The sequence below is a fragment of the Cynocephalus volans genome, chromosome 12, assembly GCF_027409185.1.
Source record: "Cynocephalus volans isolate mCynVol1 chromosome 12, mCynVol1.pri, whole genome shotgun sequence".
NCBI lineage: Eukaryota > Metazoa > Chordata > Mammalia > Dermoptera > Cynocephalidae > Cynocephalus > Cynocephalus volans.
The window spans coordinates 86,701,726-86,722,188 of record NC_084471.1 but is presented as its reverse complement, the minus strand read 5'-3'; the positions used below and the strand labels follow the sequence as shown (position 1 = coordinate 86,722,188).

The following is a 20,463-nucleotide window of genomic DNA, read 5'->3' as shown; positions in this document are numbered from 1 at the left end:
TGATTGCTCCCCATCACAAAAACCTCCCTCCCTTCTCCCTCCCCCCCTCCCCCCCAACAATGTCCTTTCTGTTTGCTTGTTGTATCAACTTCAAATAATTGTGGTTGTTATATCTTCTTCCCCCCCCCCCCCGGTTTTTGTGTGTGTGTGTGTGTGTGTGTGTGTGTGTGTGTGTGAATTTATATATTAATTTTTAGCTCCCACCAATAAGTGAGAACATGTGGTATTTCTCTTTCTGTGCCTGACTTGTTTCACTTAATATAATTCTCTCAAGGTCCATCCATGTTGTTGCAAATGGCAGTATTTCATTCGTTTTTATAGCTGAGTAGTATTCCATTGTGTAGATGTACCACATTTTCCGTATTCACTCATCTGATGATGGGCATTTGGGCTGGTTCCAACTCTTGGCTATTGTAAAGAGTGCTGTGATAAACATTGGGAAACAGGTATACCTTCGACTTGATGATTTCCATTCCTCTGGGTATATTCCCAACAGTGGGATAGCTGGGTCATATGGTAGATCTATCTGCAATTGTTTGAGGAACCTCCATACCATTTTCCATAGAGGCTGCACCATTTTGCAGTACCACCAACAATGTATGAGAGTTCCTTTTTCTCCGCAGCCTCGCCAGCATTTATCGTTCACAGTCTTTTGGATTTTAGCCATCCTAACTGGAGTTAGATGGTATCTCAATGTGGTTTTGATTTGCATTTCCCGGATGCAGAGTGATGTTGAGCATTTTTTCATATGTCTGTTAGCCATTTGGATATCTTCCTTAGAGAAATGCCTATTTAGCTCTTTTGCCCATTTTTTAATTGGGTTGCTTGTTTTCTTCTTGTAAAGTTGTTTGAGTTCCTTATATATTCTGGATATTAATCCTTTGTCAGATATATATTTTGCAAATATTTTCTCCCATTCTGTTGGTTGTCTTTTAACTCTGTTAATTGTTTCTTTTGCTGTGCAGAAGCTTTTTAGTTTGATATAATCCCATTTGTTTATTTTTCCTTTGGTTGCCCGTGCTTTTGGGGTCGTATTCATGAAGTCTGTGCCCAGTCCTCTTTCCTGAAGTGTTTCTCCTATGTTTTCTTTAAGAAGTTTTATTGTTTCAGGATGTATATTTAAATCCTTAATCCATTGTGAGTTGATTTTACTATATGGCGAGAGGTATGGATCTAGTTTCATTCTCCTGCATATGGATATCCAGTTATCCCAGCACCATTTGCTGAAGAGGCAGTCCCTTCCCCAGTGAATAGGCTTGGTGCCTTTGTCAAAGATCAGCTGACAGTAAGTGTGTGGGTTGATTTCTGGATTCTCTATTCTATTCCATTGGTCAGTGTGTCTGTTTTTATGCCAGTACCATACTGTTTTGGTTATTATAGCTTTGTAGTATAGCTTAAAGTCAGGTAGTATTATGCCTCCAGCTTTATTTTTTTTGCTCAGCATTGCTTTGGCTATGCGTGGTCTTTTATTGTTCCATATAAATGTCTGGATTGTTTTTTCCATTTCTGAGAAAAATGTCTTTGGGATTTTGATGGGGATTGCATTGAATTTGTATATCACTTTGGGTAGTATGGACATTTTCACTATGTTGATTCTTCCAATCCAAGAGCATGGGATATCTTTCCATCTTCTTGTATCCTCTCTAATTTCTCTCAGCAGTGGTTTGTAGTTCTCATTATAGAGATTTTTCACCTCCTTGGTTAACTCAATTCCTAAGTATTTTATTTTTTTGGTGGCTATTGTAAATGGGCAGGCTTTCTTGATTTCTCTTTCTGCATGTTCACTATTGGAGAAAAGAAATGCTACTGATTTTTGTGTGTTGATTTTGTATCCTGCTACTGTGCTGAAATCATTTATCAATTCCAACAGTTTTTTTGTAGAGGTTTTAGGCTCTTCGATATATAGGATCATGTCATCTGCAAACAGGGACAGTTTAACTTCATCTTTTCCAATCTGGATGCCCTTTATTTCCTTCTCTTCTCTGATTGCTCTGGCTAGTACTTCCAACACTATGTTGAATAGGAGTGGTGAGAGTGGGCATCCTTGTCTAGTTCCTGTTCTTAAAGGAAAAGCTTTCAGCTTTTCCCCACTCAGGATGATATTGGCAGTGGGTTTGGCATATATGGCTTTAATTATGTTGAGATACTTTCCCTCTATACCTAACTTATAGAGGGTCTTTGTCATGAATGAGTGCTGAACTTTATCAAATGCTTTTTCAGCATCTATAGAGATGATCATATGGTCCTTGTGTTTGAGTTTATTAATATGGTGTATCACATTTATTGATTTGCGTGTGTTGAACCAACCTTGCATCCCTGGGATGAATCCCACTTGATCATGATGAATAATTTTACGTATGTGTTACTGTATTCTGTTTGCTAGTAATTTAGTGAGGATTTTTGCATCTATATTCATCAGGGATATTGGCCTGTAGTTTTCTTTTTTGGTTATATCTTTACCTGGTTTTGGTATCAGGATGATGTTTGCTTCATAGAATGAGTTTGGGAGATTTGCGTCTGTTTCAATCTTTTGGAATAGTTTGTAAAGAATCGGTGTCAATTCCTGTTTGAATGTTTGGTAAAATTCTGCTCTGAATCCATCTGGTCCTGGGCTTTTCTTTGTTGGGAGCCTTCTGATAACAGCTTCAATCTCCTTAATTGTTATTGGTCTGTTCAAATTTTCTACGTCTTCACGGTTCCGTTTTGGGAGCTTGTGTGTGTCCAGAAATTTATCCATTTCCTCCACATTTTCAAATTTGTTGGCGTATAGTTGTTTATAGTAGTCACGAATGATTCCTTGTATTTCAGATGAATCAGTTGTAATATCGCCTTTTTCATTTCTAATTTTTGTTATTTGAGTCTTCTCTCTTCTTTTTTTTTTGTTAGCCATGCTAATGGTTTGTCAATTTTATTTATCTTTTCAAAAAACCAACTTTTTGATTCGTTGATCTTTTGAACTGTTTTTTGGTTTTCAATTTCATTCAGTTCTGCTCTGATCTTAATGATTTCTTTGCGTCTGCTAACTTTAGGTTTGGATTGTTCTTGTTTTTCTAGTTCTTTAAGGTGAAGTGTTAGGTTGTTCACTTGCCATCTTTCTATTCTTCTGAAGTGAGCGTTTAATGCAATAAATTTTCCCCTCAATACTGCTTTTGCAGTATCCCACAGGTTTTGGTATGATGTATCATTGTTTTCATTAGATTCAATAAATTTTTTATTTTTATTTTTTATTTATTTTTTTTTTTAATTTTATTTTGTCGATATACATTGTAGCTGATTAATGCTCCCCATCACCAAAACCTCCCTCCCTTCTCCCTCCCCCCCTCCCCCCCAACAATGTCCTTTCTGTTTGCTTGTTGTATCAACTTCAAATAATTGTGGTTGTTATATCTTCTTCCCTCCCCCCCCCGATTTGTGTGTGTGTGTGTGTGTATGTGTGTGTGTGAATTTATATATTAATGTTTAGCTCCCTCCAATAAGTGAGAACATGTGGTATTTCTCTTTCTGTGCCTGACTTGTTTCACTTAATATAATTCTCTCAAGGTCCATCCATGTTGTTGCAAATGGCAGTATTTCATTCGTTTTTATAGCTGAGTAGTATTCCATTGTGTAGATGTACCACATTTTCCGTATCCACTCATCTGATGATGGGCATTTGGGCTGGTTCCAACTCCTGGCTATTGTAAAGAGGGCTGTGATGAACATTGGGAAACAGGTATACCTTCGATTTGATGATTTCCATTCCTCTGGGTATATTCCCAACAGTGGGATAGCTGGGTCGTATGGTAGATCTATCTGCAATTGTTTGAGGAACCTCCATACCATTTTCCATAGAGGCTGCACCATTTTGAAGTCCCACCAACAATGTATGAGAGTTCCTTTTTCTCCGCAGCCTTGCCAGCATTGATCGTTCATAGTCTTTTGGATTTTAGCCATCCTAACTGGGGTTAGATGGTATCTCAATGTGGTTTTGATTTGCATTTCCCGGATGCTGAGTGATGTTGAGCATTTTTTCATATGTCTGTTGGCCATTTGGATATCTTCCTTAGAGAAATGCCTACTTAGCTCTTTTGCCCATTTTTTAATTGGGTTGCTTGTTTTCTTCTTGTACAGTTGTTTGAGTTCCTTATATATTCTGGATATTAATCCTTTGTAAGATGTATATTTTGCAAATATTTTCTCCCACTCTGTTGGTTGTCTTTTAACTCTTTTAATTGTTTCTTTTGCTGTGCAGAAGCTTTTTAGTTTGATATAATCCCATTTGTTTATTTTTCCTTTGGTTGCCCGTGTTTTGGGGTCGTATTCATGAAGTCTGTGCCCAGTCCTATTTCCTGAAGTGTTTCTCCTATGTTTTCTTAAAGAAGTTTTATTGTTTCAGGGTGTATATTTAAATCCTTAATCCATTTTGAGTTGATTTTAGTGTACGGCGAGAGGTATGGATCAAGTTTCATTCTCCTGCATATGGATATCAAGTTGTCCCAGCACCATTTGCTGAAGAGGCAGTCCCTTCGCCACTGAATAGGCTTGATGCCTTTGTCAAAGATCAGCTGACAGTAAGTGTGTGGGTTGATTTCTGGATTCTCTATTCTATTCCATTGGTCAGTGTGTCTGTTTTTATGCCAGTACCATACTGTTTTGGTTATTATAGCTTTGTAGTATAGCTTAAAGTCAGGTAGTGTTATGCCTCCAGCTTTATTTTTTTTGCTCAGCATTGCTTTGGCTATGCGTGGTCTTTTATTGTTCCATATAAATGTCTGGATAGTTTTTTCCATTTCTGAGAAAAATGTCTTTGGAATTTTGATGGGGATTGCATTGAATTTGTATATCACTTTGGGTAGTATGGACATTTTCACTATGTTGATTCTTCCAATCCAAGAGCATGGGATATCTTTCCATCTTCTTGTATCCTCTCTAATTTCTCTCAGCAGTGTTTTGTAGTTCTCATTATAGAGATTTTTCACCTCCTTGGTTAACTCAATTCCTAAGTATTTTATTTTTTTGGTGGCTATTGTAAATGGGCAGGCTTTCTTGATTTCTCTTTCTGCATGTTCACTATTGGAGAAAAGAAATGCTACTGATTTTTGAGTGTTGATTTTGTATCCTGCTACTGTGCTGAAATCATTTATCAATTCTAGCAGTTTTTTTGTAGAGGGTTTAGGCTGTTCGATATATAGGATCATGTCATCTGCAAACAGGGACAGTTTGACTTCATCTTTTCCAATCTGGATGCCCTTTATTTCCTTCTCTTCTCTGATTGCTCTGGCTAGTACTTCCAACACTATGTTGAATAGGAGTGGTGAGAGTGGGCATCCTTGTCTAGTTCCTGTTCTTAAAGGAAAAGCTTTCAGCTTTTCCCCATTCAGGATGATATTGGCTGTGGGTTTGGCATATATGGCTTTAATTATGTTGAGATACTTTCCCTCTATACCTAACTTATAGAGGGTCTTTGTCATGAATGAGTGCTGAACTTTATCAAATGCTTTTTCAGCATCTATAGAGATGATCATATGGTCCTTGTGTTTGAGTTTATTAATATGGCGTATCACATTTATTGATTTGTGTATGTTGAACCAACCTTGCATCCCTGGGATGAATCCCACTTGATCGTGATGAATAATTTTTCGTATGTGTTGCTGTATTCTGTTTGCTAGTAATTTAGTGAGGATTTTTGCATCTATATTCATCAGGGATATTGGCCTGTAGTTTTCTTTTTTGGTTATATCTTTACCTGGTTTTGGTATCAGGATGATGTTTGCTTCATAGAATGAGTTTGGGAGATTTGCGTCTGTTTCAATCTTTTGGAATAGTTTGTAAAGAATCGGTGTCAATTCCTGTTTGAATGTTTGGTAAAATTCTGCTCTGAATCCATCTGGTCCTGGGCTTTTCTTTGTTGGGAGCCTTCTGATAACAGCTTCAATCTCCTTTATTGTTATTGGTCTGTTCAAATTTTCTACGTCTTCACGGTTCAGTTTTGGGAGCTTGTGTGTGTCCAGAAATTTATCCATTTCCTCCAGATTTTCCATTTTGTTGGCGTATAGTTGTTTATAGTAGTCTCGAATGATTCCTTGTATTTCAGATGAATCAGTTGTAATATCGCCTTTTTCATTTCAAATTTTTGTTATTTGAGTCTTCTCTCTTCTTTTTTTTGTTAGCCATGCTAATGGTTTGTCAATTTTATTTATCTTTTCAAAAAACCAACTTTTTGATTCGTTGATCTTTTGAATTGTTTTTTGGTTTTCAATTTCATTCAGTTCTGCTCTGATCTTAATGATTTCTTTCCGTCTGCTAACTTTAGGATTGGATTGTTCTTGTTTTTCTAGTCTTTAAGGTGAAGTGTTAGGTTGTTCACTTGCCATCTTTCTATTCTTCTGAAGTGAGCGTTTAATGCAATAAATTTTCCCCTCAATACTGCTTTTGCAGTATCCCACAGGTTTTGGTATGATGTATCATTGTTTTCATTAGTTTCAATAAACTTTTTGATTTCCTGCTTGATTTCTTCTTGGACCCATATGTCATTAAGTAGAATGCTGTTTAATTTCCATGTGTTTGTATAGTTTCCAGAGTTTCGTTTGTTATTAATTTCTAGTTTTAATCCATTGTGGTCTGAGAAGATACATGGGATAATTCCAATTTTTTTGAATTTATTGAGACTTGATTTGTGACCTAATATGTGATCTATCCTGGAGAATGATCCATGTGCTGCTGAGAAGAATGAATATTCTGAGGTTGTTGGGTGGAATGTTCTGTAGATATCTGCCAATTCCAATTGGTCTAGAGTCTTGTTTAGATCTTGTGTTTCTCTACTGATTCTTTGCCTAGATGATCTGTCTAATATTGACAGTGGGGTGTTCAGGTCCCCTGCTATTATGGTATTAGTGTCTATTTCCTTCTTTAGGTCTAATAGAGTTTGTTTTATAAATCTGGCTGCTCCAACATTGGGTGCATACATATTTATGATTGTTATGTCTTCTTGATGGATCAGTCCTTTTATCATTAAGTAGTGTCCCTCATTGTCTCTTTTTATGGTTTTTAGTTTAAAGTCTATTTTGTCAGATATAAGAATTGCTACTCCAGCTCGTTTTTCTTTTCTGTTTGCATGGTAAATCTTTTTCCATCCTTTCACTCTTAGTCTTTGTGAATCTTTATGGGTGAGGTGGGTCTCTTGTAGACAGCATATAGTTGGGTCCTGCTTTTTGATCCAGTCAGCCATTCTGTGTCTTTTAATTGGGGAATTTAAGCCTTTTACATTAAGAGTTGTTATTGAAAGGTGTTGATTTATTCCTAGCATTTTATTGGTTGTTTGGTTGTCTTAAGTGTCTTTTCTTCCTTGCTTTCTGATTTACTGTTTGTTTTCTGAGTTTGTTGGTTCCTTAGGTTGTAGATAGTGTTTTTGTTAGCTTGTTTTCTCTTCATGAATGCCATTTTTATTATACTAGCGGGTTTAGATTTTTCTTGGGTTTTTATGGCAGTGGTAGTTATTTTTCAGGAACCAAACCCAGTACTCCCTTGAGGATTTCTTGTAAGGGTGGTCTTGTGGTAGTGAACTCCCGCAGTTTTTGTTTGTCTGAGAAATATACTATTTGCCCCTCATTTCGGAAGGATAGCCTTGCAGGGTAGAGTATTCTTGGCTGGCAATCTTTGTCTTTTAGTATTTTGAAAATATCATCCCATTCCTTTCTAGCTTTTAGGGTTTGTGATGAAAAGTCTGATGTTAACCTGATTGGGGCTCCCTTATAGGTGATTTGACGCTTCTCTCTTGCAGCTTTTAAGATTCTCTCTTTGTCTCTGAGTTTTGCCAATTTGACTATGACATGTCTTGGAGAAGGCCTTTTTGGGCTGAATACGTTTGGAGATCGTTGAGCTTCCTGGATCTGAAGATCTGTGATTTTTCCTATACCTGGGAAGTTTTCTGCCACTATTTTGTTGAATATGTTTTCAATGGAATCTCCATTTTCCTCCCCTTCTGGAATACCCATGACTCGGATATTTGATCGCTTATGGTTGTCTGATATCTCTCTCAGATTTTCTTCCATGTCCTTGATTCTTTTTTCTTTCTTTTTGTCTGCTTGTGTTATTTCAAACAGCCCATCTTCAAGTTCAGAGGTTCTCTCTTCAACTTCGACAAGCCTGCTGGTTAAACTCTCTGTTGTGTTTTTTATTTCGTTGAATAACTTCTTCAGTTCGGCAAGTTCTGCTACATTTTTTTTCAGGACATTGATTTCCTTGTACATTTCCTCTTTCAGATCCTGTATACTTTTCCTCATTTCATCATGATGTCTAGCTGAGTTTTCTTGTATCTCATTCAGTTTCCTTAGAATTATCACTCGAAATTCCTTATCAATTATTTCAAGGGCTTCTTGTTCTATAGGATCTAGAGTTTGAGATTTATTAACTTTTGGTGGTGTACTTTCTTGATTTTTTGTATTTCTGGTATCTTTTTTTTGGTGTTTATTCATTGTTGCAGGGGGTTTCACAGTCCACCGGTTTGAGACTAATGACTAACTAGGATGTTGCTGTGGTTGCCAATTTGGTATGGCTCCCTCCGTGACTGCTCAGTTGGCCTCTAGTGCCTTGTGTGTGTGGTTGCCTCGGGTCTTGGGCTTCTCCGGGGAGCCACCTTTCTGGTCAGCTTGGACTCTGCTGGGCTGGTGGATCACGTACCACAGGGTGTGTGATCTCTGTTGAGCTTTCACTTCCCGTGCAGGACTTCTCCCTGTTCCGTGTGCTCTGGCCCAGGCTGTTAGATCGTGCAGTGGCGACCCCACCGGGTGTGTGGTTTCTGTCGAGTCTCCGCCTCCCTGGCCGCACGTCTCCCCACTCTGTGCGCACTGTGCTGGGCTGGGGCATGTCTTCTGCACCCCTCGTCTATCAGCTGGGCCTTCAAGACCCTGCTCGGCACCGCCTCGCCCAGGAAGTCTACCAGGTTTCTGCTAGGCACAGACGACCGGTCTCTCTGGGTGCCTTTGTAGCACTATGTAGATCTTTCTCGGGTCTTGTTCACCTTTGTATCCCCCCAGTATAAACCGAGTCTAGTGCCCACCTGCAGCCAGCTCTCTGGCAGGTTCAAGCGGACCTGGGAACTCTCCTACCACACTATTCCCAACCAGAAATTCGTTAGGCTTTTTTCCAAACTGGTGGCCACAGAGATGGTATCTGCCTCCCAGTAACAGGGAGTTTACCTGGGGCCGGAGTCCAGGGTGTGGTGGAGTGACAGTCGGCCCGCCCGTACTTCCTTGCCCTCCCGTACTTCCTTGCCCTCCCGAGACTGGCCGGGGACGCCCCACGCCACCAGCCCCGCCAGAGAACCGCGGAGGGAGTGGCAGAGGAGGCCGGTCTGCAGGCTCCGGAAAGCCCCGCGCCAGGCCAAGCAAGTGGGAGGGCTCAGTGATGGCGGAGCAGGGCAGAGCTGCCCGCACCTGAGAAAATGGAGGCAGCACCGGGGCAGTGAGTGGCCTGGTGATGCAGGCGGGAGCCGCGTGGGCATCCACCCCCCGAACAGAGCTGTGCCAGGGATCACTCACAGTGCTGTGCCAGGTCGGGTGCTCGCTCTGTCTCTGGTTTGCCGCCTTTCCCAGTTCTCGGCCGCTGCCGCCTCCGGCTGTTCAGTCGCGGCGCAGCTCGGGCGCTCCCAGGAATCTTCTTTAATGCCGGCCTGAAATCTCGAATCCTGAATAGGGCAGCTGGCCGCCTTCAGCGCGGCCCCGGTCTCTGGGGTCCTGTCTGCATCCACAGCAGCCCTGGCGCCGCGTTCCCTGTTTCAAGACTCGCTTTTGCAGCTAAGAAACAGTTCTTTTCCTGCTCCACACTTCAAAGCTGTTGCCTGTAAATGAGGCAGCCTTTCCTGCCAGGGGTAAAGTGGCGGTCACCCCCCACGACCGGCCAGCAGCAGCAGTCCTCCCTTAAGAGATGGCGAGAGGAAGGTCCACAAGTTTCCCGGCTGCCTGAGGCCCAGTGGCCACCTTTTCCACCTCAGCTACTCCGCGCCAGCCGCCGCAGCCGCCGCCATCTTGAAAAATTCCATATGCTGCATTCTCAAGAGTTGACAGCTTCACAAAAACAGCTGTTCTTATATCTAACATTTCCATCAACTTTAATATATTATTTCAATATAAGAACTAAACATTATCACAGAAAAGAAAGAGCCTAATAGAGTACCTTGGAACATAGACAATTTTTTTTTTTTTTTTTTGCATTTTGACAACAATTGGAAAATGTAAGTTATCGCACAACTGCAAAGAAAGTTAACCCACAAGTTAGCCAGATTTTTAAAAACTGATAGAAATTGAATTACTAAAAAAAAAAAAAAAAAACTATCCTGTGCTACTGCCCTAGGGGATTACAAGTAGGTACGTTAAGAACACTTGGGGCTTGGCAAAGGGTAGGAGTGGAGGTTGAGGGTACAAGAGAAAACTGGGAACTAAGCACCAGGTTCCCAACTCAGCTGACATCAGGGCAGCACCAAACTGATCTGTGAGATATACTGGGCTTCTGAGCAAGATTCACTTTAAGAAAGAGTTCCAGAGTTCAACAAAAAGTAACCACTGTTCTGCCATATATTAAGAGTCCCCTTTAACTCCATTAATTCTAACAGAAACACACACACTTTGTCACAACAAAGAGATACAAAGCTACCTGTAAAGATATTCTTTAGTTCATCTAGTACAGTGTGCCTTTGAGGAAGAGAAGATTCTTACTTCTAGTGCCCTCTCTAGAAATCCCTGACGAGGCAGTATGTGAATCTGGAGAGCCCAAATCGAGTCTTTCAAACAATGAATCAAACACATCAGTTACACGTCTCCTACCCAGTGGAGTGAAGAAAGCCACTGATGAGAAGAGGAACCCCAGCACAAGTCCAACACACAGCATGCAGAACAGGAGGATTCCGAAACGCCACCAGACAGCTACCAAGAAAATTCCACCAATGCTTCCGGCTACGGCTGTTAGAATCAGACGAACTGTACAAAGGGAGAAGACGAACTGTTGGACCACCAGCAGCATTTCCAACTGCATGCATCAGACACACAATACCATTGCCAGAGCCAGCCTGAGGCTTCCTGCTGCTCAGGCACCCAGGGCTCAGCAGCGGTGCCAGGAAACCAGCATGGAGCAGCCCTCTCCAGACATGGAAACCAGCCAAGGAGCTAAATCTCCTGGGACTAGTGACAGGCTTGGCATGTCAATAAGTTGGGACTGAGGGAGAAAAGATGACAAGCATCTTGTTAAATGGGGTGGGGTGGGGTTGTGATGATGGTATTTGTTATAAGGTCAAGAAAATCTTAACATTTTGATTTTTGTACATTTTTTATCTTCAATATATCATATAGTTGGAACACAAGTTTATAATCAACATGGCCCCTCATTTCCCTAAGTACCTAGAAATTCACTATGCAGGTTAAAAACCCAGAAGAGAAGGTCTGAATGAGTAGTCTAGAAAAGTTGTTTAGTGCGTGAGTGGCTCATTATTTTACAAACACAATAGGCTATCACATATGACAGAGGTCACACGGTAGAAGCAAAGGTGGAGTATAAACCCAGCATCTTCCTTTCTGAACACCCAATTAAACTATGTAATTTTCACTTACCATCATACTTAATAGTTGTCAGTCTTGTAATCAGTATATAAAAGAAGAATCCCATGAAGATAAAGCCTATGAAGAATAATTCTAGTAGCAAACCACCAGGAAAGGCAAAAGGAAAAGCAAAACAAAATAAGCTATGGTTAGGTAAACTTTTTATAAATGCAGTTTAAATATCTAATCTACAAATACATGCTTAAACTCCTAGAATTTACACATTACAACATTCAGAGAAGAAAAATACAAGGGTACTTCAAAGTTCATGGAAAGTTTAGTACTACCTTTCAATGCTATTTTTCTATATAATTTTTTTTTTTTTTTTTTTTGCAGCTAGCCAGCACAGGGATCGAACCCTGGACCTTGGTATTGTCAGCACCACGCTCTAACCAATTGAGCGGACCGGCCAGCCCTCTATGAACTTTTTGAAGTATCCTTGTGATTATCTAAAACATAAGAGAAGTTTAGAGGTCATTTGCAGTAAATTATTATTATATTAAATGAATACAATACTAAAATATTAACTACAAGATACAGTTTCTTGTATATAGGTCAATTTCAATTATTAAATTGTTACCTGTTAATTTCATAACACATTTATATTTTCTACTTAAAATAAGAATAGTACTTTTGTCATTTATGTCTGTCCTGAAATTACATGCTAAATTTTGGTAGTAACATAAACAAAATAAATTTTGAATGGTGAAAAAGTATAACAAAGTATTCCAAGCAAAAGTGACTTCTATGTCTTCTTTTAATTCATCTTTTCCTATTTAAAATGAACAATCATTGTCTGCATCCATTAAAATATCTGGTAGTGCAAGCATACAGATAACTGTGTTTTCCACAAATAAACATAACCCTGATTATGGAGGACACCTATTTTCTTAAATTCTTCTCAGCTTTTATTGGTAATAGGGTACTGTATCTCAATTTCAATATATATAAAATGATATACATCAACATAAAACAAAACAAAAAAAGCTGGTAATCTTTGAGACCATGCCCATAGCTTAGCAATTAAATTGTTTGTTAAAGAATCATTCTATACTTGGAGAGATTAAATGTTCTTTGCAATGTTGTCCTCTCAATTAGTCAAGAAAAAAAGTGTTGTAATGGAGGAAATGGAGTAGCTATTTCACACAATTTATTAAAAAGCAAGTTTAAAAAGCTTTATTAGATCAGGATTATACACACCATACCCTTGATGCTCAGTTATACACCTTGTTGATTAAATAAAAATATTTTCAGTAATTGAAAACATCAATTACATAAAAAGCAGCCCAAAGAATCAAACCAATTTAGTGTGCATACTTTATATTCCACTCCCCCACTGTTTTGCTGATGTGGATTCTGAAGTTCCCTTAGGTGTCTGAACCTCCCAGGACTGAGCAGACATTTCAATTTCACTGTGCACTGCAGCCCCTCAGGCTGATTCATGCGAAACCAAGTCAATCACCATCATCAAAATCCACATATATTTTTTACCGAGACGCCCTGATTTCTAATCTCAGTTATCCTTAGTCAACTAGCAGATCTGGCCATTGAAAAAGTTTGCTGAACAAACCAAATTTTATTCCCCTTTTAATTACAGAAGCTTGCACTCCACTGTTGAGAGGAGAGGAAAAAATTAAAATGCAGAGCAAGTCAGTAAACTCATTACCAAAAGAAGCCAGCCACAAATCTGTGAAGACCGTGGAGATAAGTGCTTACTCTCCTTACAAGTCATAACTTCCCCAGCAGCATTTAAGAGAAAAGACCACAAGGCGTGTAAAGAGCAACCACATCAGGCTAATACCTGTTTTCCAGAATCTGTGTCCAAAGAAACAAATAAAGAGACCAAGCAGGGCAAAAAGAGTGAAGAACACCTTGGTGGATACTCTTCCTAAAAAAAGAATGAAAATGTTGTGGATAACATGACCAATTTGATACTTTGTACTTAATTCATAGAACAAGGCTTCACGAAAAAAGCAAAGTGAACTGACAGTGATTTATTCCATGCATGAATATTAAAAATGTATCCTAAAAATACCCTTGCCACCCCTAATGAATTAATCTATGTAGGCAATGAACACCAATGGCTGCTGCTATTAAAAAAAAAAAAGAGAAACCAGACAGTATACGCTCATTGAAAGAAGTGTGTAACACCAGCTGTGACACTTTCTTGGAGGGAGGAGAGGAGGAGAAAACAGAACGTGCCTAAAACAGTTTCTTCAAGAAAAAAGAGGGAGAGTAGGAACTATGGATTAAAAGAGATTTAAGAAACACATCAACTAAATACAATGTATAGAGCTCATCTGAAAGCTGATTTGCACAAACTATGCAAAACTATTGAGATAATTGGAGAAATATAAATGCTGACTGTTAATTAGGTGCTATTACATAACTATTTTCCATATTTTAAATTGAAAATTGTGTTAATGATACTGTGGCTATAGTTTAAGATATACATACTGAAATATTTGTGAGTAAAATAACCTGGGATTTGCTTTAAAAGAATCCAGTGAGAAAAGAGGGTGGGAGGCAGAGAGGCAGTGGGAGAAAAGCTGAAACAAGACAATGGCCATGACTCAAAATTAGTAAAGCTGGATAATTGGCATACGGAAGCTCACTGAAGCTTTCCACAATAAAAAATGTAAACCGAAACTCACATTAAAATAAAAGAACATGTATTATAAGTCAGACATGTACAAATTACTATAAATCTTATCAATTATACATATTACTTTGGGAAAAAAGATTGCATTATAACCAACAATAAAGCACAACAGGCTACACGATGTCAAAGAATCCCTGCTCCATGATCCTTAATAGGTACAAACTTAAATATAAATACCACATCTACTCAAAAGATACCGCTTATTGAAGAGAAAAATCTGCTCACTAAATTCACTACCACCATGACTTCTTCAAGGTAAACACAAGAAAATAACCCCTGAACTAAAAACAAAACAGAAATACAATCTCATGTGAAAAATGTTACAAGCCTGCCACAAATCAAAACACAACAAGATGCTTAAGAGTGCTTAGATGGAGATACCATGAAAACAAACATTTAAACAAAAAAAACAAGACAGAAGACAAGGATTTGCAGGGCATAATATATACCTACATATCAGCTTTTCTGAGAATGAGGAGCTCAAAAGAAAGATTAAACGAAAGATAAAAACTCCACATTCTGCTTATTTCAGACCTGTGGTTGGTTGTTGTTCTAGATTTAATTTCATACCAAAAAAGATGGATGATTTTTTAAAAATGAAAACCTGGTGGAAGTTTCTAGCAAGTACAATTACCAAGATAGCACATTCTTCCAACCCAATAAAAACTAACACAGTTAGATATTCTTCCCATGACATCAGAAAGGAACTATACAGAATCCTGTATCACAGTATCAGGATAGACAGATTATAGAAGTAAAATCAGACAGTGGGGAAGGTTTCATAAGAAGTAGAATCTAGAAATAACACAAGAGATGAAATAGGCAGTCACTTTTGAGTGCAATGAAGTCACAGGAGCGAATGGAATAGAAGGACAGGAAACAGTCAAAGTTTAAGGTATCTTTAACCATCACAGTATCGCTTAAGATACATGGACCAAGGTTTTAATTAAAAGGTAAGGCAGATATATCCTCCCTACTCCAAGCTCAGGAAAAGCACTCATCAAGCTTGAAAATGAAAGTTAACAATAGGACCAAGATTATTAGGAAGGTTCAGCTTTGGGCTGAAAGAACAACTGATCAGAGCTCTCAGCCTCCTAAGCCTGAGAAGGTAAAACAGAGCCAGGAGCTTTCTGATCAGGAGGGGCTCTGGCGTGAAGAGTTCAATGGGAGGGAATGAAGGCACTGAGTCAGGATGCAGTCTATCAGTTAAAATACAGAACTATCTGCCTGGCCTCTTGCAGCGTACATCTCAAGGATCTCATGCATGGGTGGCAGTGGGAGACTGGGTGGTGACAAAGAGCCTTTGCTTGACCAAACTTCAGTCAGGTTCCTGAACCCTCTCCTAGGCCCATCTGCACACATCCTTGTAAAATCCAGTTTCAGCAAGAACTCTGATAAGTCAGTTTAACTAGAACCCTCCACCCTCAATATCTGATCACGCTCCATATCTGATCAGGCTCCTCATCCTCTACCACCCCGCCGTGATCTCTGATCACCCTGGCCTGTCTTCAGCAAGAATCCTGGTAGATCGGTTTAGGTAGAATCCCCCTTATCCTCTTAGTAATTTTTTATCCACTGACCTCCACCCAGATCCTTGGCTATAAATTCCCACTTGCCCATTGCTGTACTCAGAGTGAGCTAAATCTCTCTCCTCTACTGCAAAATGCCATCGCAGTGGTCCCTACACCTATTCAATAGCCCCCCCATCCCCCAACCCTGACTGAATAAAGTCTTTCTCACCGCGCTTTAACAAGTGTCACTGAATTCTTTTTTCTTTAACAATGGGATATGGCCCTAGCAGAGGGAGGGAACCCTGATTCCTGGCTCAAACACAACCAATGTATTTTATTCTTTAGAGCAAAACTCTTTGAAAGCACTCACCAATTTCCATCCAATTTGAACTCTTTCCAATTTGAATTTTCTCCAATTTCTTTCCTCCTATTTGTTCTTGAACAAACTCTAGTCAGGCTCTTACCCCACAGCTCCACTGGAACAACTCTCACTCACCGATTGCCTCCATGTTGCTAAGTCCAGTGGTCATCTTTTCAGTCTCTTTCTTAGCTGACCTGTCAGCAGCAGCTGACACAGTTGACCACTTTCTCTTACCATTCTGGCTGCTCCAGCTGCCCCTCAGCCTCCTTGGTGGGATCTTCTTCAGTCTCCTGAGCTCTGAACACTGGAGCACCCAGAGCTCAGTCCTTAGACCCCCACCCATTTCCACATAGTCACTCCACAGATGATATACCATCCAGACCATCGTATTAAATGCCATATATTTAATCTGGTGACCTTCAAGATAATCTCCAGCCCAGACCTTTCCCCTGAATTCTAGGCTTAAACATCTAACCATCTGTCAATTTAACATCTCCATGTGAATGCTTCACAGGGTTCTCAAACTAAGTATGTCCAAAACTGAACTCTTGATATGTCCTCCCAAGCCTTCTCCTCTTGACAGTCTTTCCCACCTCCGTGAACGGTGGCTCTGTCGCTCTAGTTTCTCAGGCCAAAACCAGCAGTCATCCTTTACACCTCCTTCTCTCAAACCCCTCATCCAATCTGTTGGCATACCCTATTTCAAAATATATTAAGTCACTCATTGGTGAAATCTGGGATAATTTAAACATGAAAGTAAATAATGATAGTAATAGATTATAATCCAGAGAATAAAAAAAGAATCTATGGGTCCATGCTTATATAAATAAATACATGGATAAATAAAAGAGAAGAGAAAACTCCTCCTTACAGTACCATGCTAACTAATAAACACAGAATGAATGATAAAATAGAAAAACACTATGTGGCAACCACCTAGTAATATATGTTTCAGGCAACGATCACCAGATGCTAAAACTAGCAAGTGAGAGTTTGAAAATGGGATACCTACAGACACTCAAAAACTATCTCCCCTACAGATACATAATTTAAAGGGGAAAATAGTCACTTCACAGTGGAGAAACCTGGCAGACAACACTACCCAAGCAATCAAGGTTATCACCACCAGTAAAGGGACAAATAGTTACCAAATGCTTCCAGAGAAGGATACAACCTCCCATCCTTAGTATTCCTGCCAAAAATGCAAAATTTGAATTTAATCTTGAGGAAACATCAAACTAACCGAAACTGAGGACATTATAAAAAAACAAACAGCACTCCTCAAAAGACTGAGGTCTTGAGAGAGAAAAACAGACTGAGGAGTTGTTTCAAATCACAGGAGACTAAAGAGACACGTCAGTTAAACGCAATGTGGAATCCTGACAGGAGAAAAAAATTTTTTTTTTTTTTTTTTTGCTTATAAAAAGCAGTAGAACAACTAGTGAAATTTGATAATACCTGCAGATTAAATCACAATACTGTATCAATGTTAATTTTGTGATTTTGATAATCTTACTACTGTTCTGTAAGGATATAAACACATGCATTTAAGGGCAAAAAGCTCTGTATGTCTATACTTACTCTCAAATAGTTTAGAGAAAAAAAGTATTGTGTGTGTATTTATATGTATAGTATTTATAGAAAGAGAGAGAAGGAAGGAGAGAGAGGGAGAGAGAAAAAATGAAAAGGGACACCATTCATTAACTAACATTGGAGGCATCTGGGTGAAGATGATGCAGAAATTATTATTTTTTTGTATTGTTCTTTTCTAGAAATTCTTGATACTATTTTTGCATCTCTGAAACTATTTCAAAATAAAATGTTAAATACACACACGCACTGATCTGTCAACCCCTTCATGGCCACCATTCTACCTAAACCACCGTCCCCTCTCACCTGGAGTACTTCAGTGGCCCCCTAACCAATCTCCCTGTTTCTGCTCTTGCCCCCACCCCTGCCCATCTTTTCTCAAAAAGCAGCCAGTGATCCCCTTAAAATATAAGTCAGACCATGGTGCTGTGTGCAAAACCTTCCAATGCCTTTCCATTTATTCAGAATAAAAGCTAAAGCCCTGTGACCTGGCCTCACCTCTCCACCTCTTTTCATCCAGCCGGGGCAGATCTCCCAAGGCCCGGGCAGGCTCCCAGTTGGCCCAGCACACAGCATCCCCAGACATGTGCCTGGCTCCCTGCTTCACCCAGGCTTTCACTCGCACATGACCTTCTCAGCAAGCGCTGCCCTGGCCGTGCTACTTCAAATTTTCTCTCCCCTCCACCTGTTATCTCCCTTTCCTCCTTTATTTCTCTTCTTAGTACTCATCACTTTCTCATGTACTTTATATTTGATAAGTTTATCTTGTCTTTCTTGTCTCCCCCAGTAAAATACAAGCTCCAGGAGGGCAAGTATTCTGGCTGTTTTGTCCACTGCTATATACTATCACCTCGAACGGAGAATACAATAAGGTAGGGGCTCAAAAGGTACTTGAGACAGGCTGGTGGAGAGCTCACCTGGGCCAGCGTGGTGCTGATAATACCAAGGGCACAGGTTTGGATCCCCATACCGACCAGATGCCAAAAAAAAGTATTTGCAGAATGAATGAATGAATGAAACTGGACAGAAGCATTTTAAAATACTCTTAGGTTCTATACTAGCTGATATAGATCTGCAAAGCCAAAGAAGAATTTGTCAAAGTTTAAATCCATATACTCACCAAGGGAGGCACAATTACCCTCCAGTGCCTTAAAGCTGCAAGCATATGTGTGAGCAGGAACGTAAGCAGCAGATGTATTTAGAAATGGGTCCCAAACAATGACATTATAAATGACACCTTGTCCCCAGAGGGAGGAGAAGGAAATACTTGTCTTATCATTAGCTGTTAGGGTAACCACCTGAAGCCAAAAATAATGCGTGATTAGTGTTTAGTTAAAAAAATCTGTTCTATCATAATCCCACCTACATGTAATATTAAATCATAATATTAAATCATAATTCTGGTTTAAAATATACACCAACCCATTTAGCTTGGTCAAAAGACCACCCTACACAGTTTACATGTGCTAATACAAACAAGCTCTTACAAAAAATACTTCCAAAGTTTTTGTATAGTGTTAAAATGTTAATAGTTTAAGTAAAATATGATATAAATAATGTATGAAAAAGTAAAAATAATGTGGCAAAGTAAACGAATTTTCTCATCTGCCAGACTTTTATAAACAACTAAGGGCAGGAACCATGTTTATCTCCCGCGTATCTCTCTCCTCAGCACTGCGCACAATGCCAAGTGCAGCGCGAATGTTCCAGCGATGTTAGCTATTAGTACTCGCTTAGAGCTGACGTAGACAAAGTGTGTTAACATCTCAGACACAGTACCCACTTATTTCTGCCTAACAGGCTCTGAAATAAGAAAATATTATGTATACTTTTGCTACGTAGCAGTGCTTAATTTCAAAAATTCCCTTTTAAATTACATAATAAAAGAAACAAAAGCCCTATATAACCATAATACATAGATATAAGTGAGAAAATGAAATATTAGAATTTCAGGAGTAAATAATTATGAGTCTCCTAGAAGATCACCACTGTTTAGCCTTCGAAAACATGTTTTCTGGGCAAAAAACTGGTCAAGTTCAATAAAATGTTAACATTACCACCTACTCTCCCAAGTTGTTATCATGAAAAGTTTAGACTATACAGAGGGCTGGCAGGTTAGCTCAGTTGGTTGAGGGCAGTGCTGTTAACACCAAGCTCCAGGGTTTGCATCCCTGTGCTGGCCAGCCACCAAAACAAAAAATAAATCAAAAAATAAACCATACACAAAAGTTGAAAGAACAGTACAATAAATAAACTATATACCACAAGTCAGATTTAAAAATCATTAATATTTTACCATATTTGCTTTCTATTACTCCCTCCTTCTTCCTCTTTTTTTCCTGCTGAACCATCTTAAAGTAATTTATAGATATCATAGCATTTCACTTCTAAACACTTCAGTGTGCATGTCCTACCACGGTGTTTCTCCTACCTAATGTGCCTGTGAATCCCTGGGGTATCTTGTTAAAATGCAGTTTCTGACTCTGTAATTCCGAGGCGGTACCCACACTGCCACTTGTCTAACAAGCTCTCAGGTGATGCCAGTGCTCTGCACCTGTCTTCCACACTCTGAGTAGCAAAGTACTAAGTATAACAATATTCTCTGTTTTAACCACTGTACCTTAGCTAACCTAAGAAAGTTTCTTATTGTCTAATACATCGTACATATTCAGACTTTCCATAATGTTTTTTGTAGCTTTTCTTTTTCTTACCGGAGATTCAACCAAGTTTCTTGCATGGTGTTTAGCTCTAGTCTCAGTCATCTAGAGAAGT

The 20,463-nt window shown here is 39.3% G+C and overlaps 2 protein-coding genes across 2 annotated transcripts in view; one reads left to right on the top strand and one right to left on the bottom strand.

Moving 5' to 3' along the window:
• Window positions 1–12,052, top strand: part of FGFR1OP2 (FGFR1 oncogene partner 2) — a 50,835-nt gene extending 38,783 nt beyond the window's left edge. The window contains exon 7 of the mRNA XM_063074789.1: window positions 11,904–12,052. Coding sequence (XP_062930859.1) covers window positions 11,904–11,990 — 87 coding nt within the window. The 3' untranslated portion in view covers window positions 11,991–12,052. The remainder of the gene's footprint in view (window positions 1–11,903) is intronic.
• The window catches only part of TM7SF3 (transmembrane 7 superfamily member 3), a 49,998-nt gene that overhangs the window by 6,844 nt on the left and 22,691 nt on the right, over window positions 1–20,463 (bottom strand). Inside the window, exons 6-9 of the mRNA XM_063074787.1 lie at window positions 18,812–18,989; window positions 13,369–13,455; window positions 11,580–11,660; window positions 10,800–10,952 (exon numbers count right to left, since the gene is read on the bottom strand). Coding sequence (XP_062930857.1) covers window positions 10,800–10,952; window positions 11,580–11,660; window positions 13,369–13,455; window positions 18,812–18,989 — 499 coding nt within the window. The remainder of the gene's footprint in view (window positions 1–10,799; window positions 10,953–11,579; window positions 11,661–13,368; window positions 13,456–18,811; window positions 18,990–20,463) is intronic.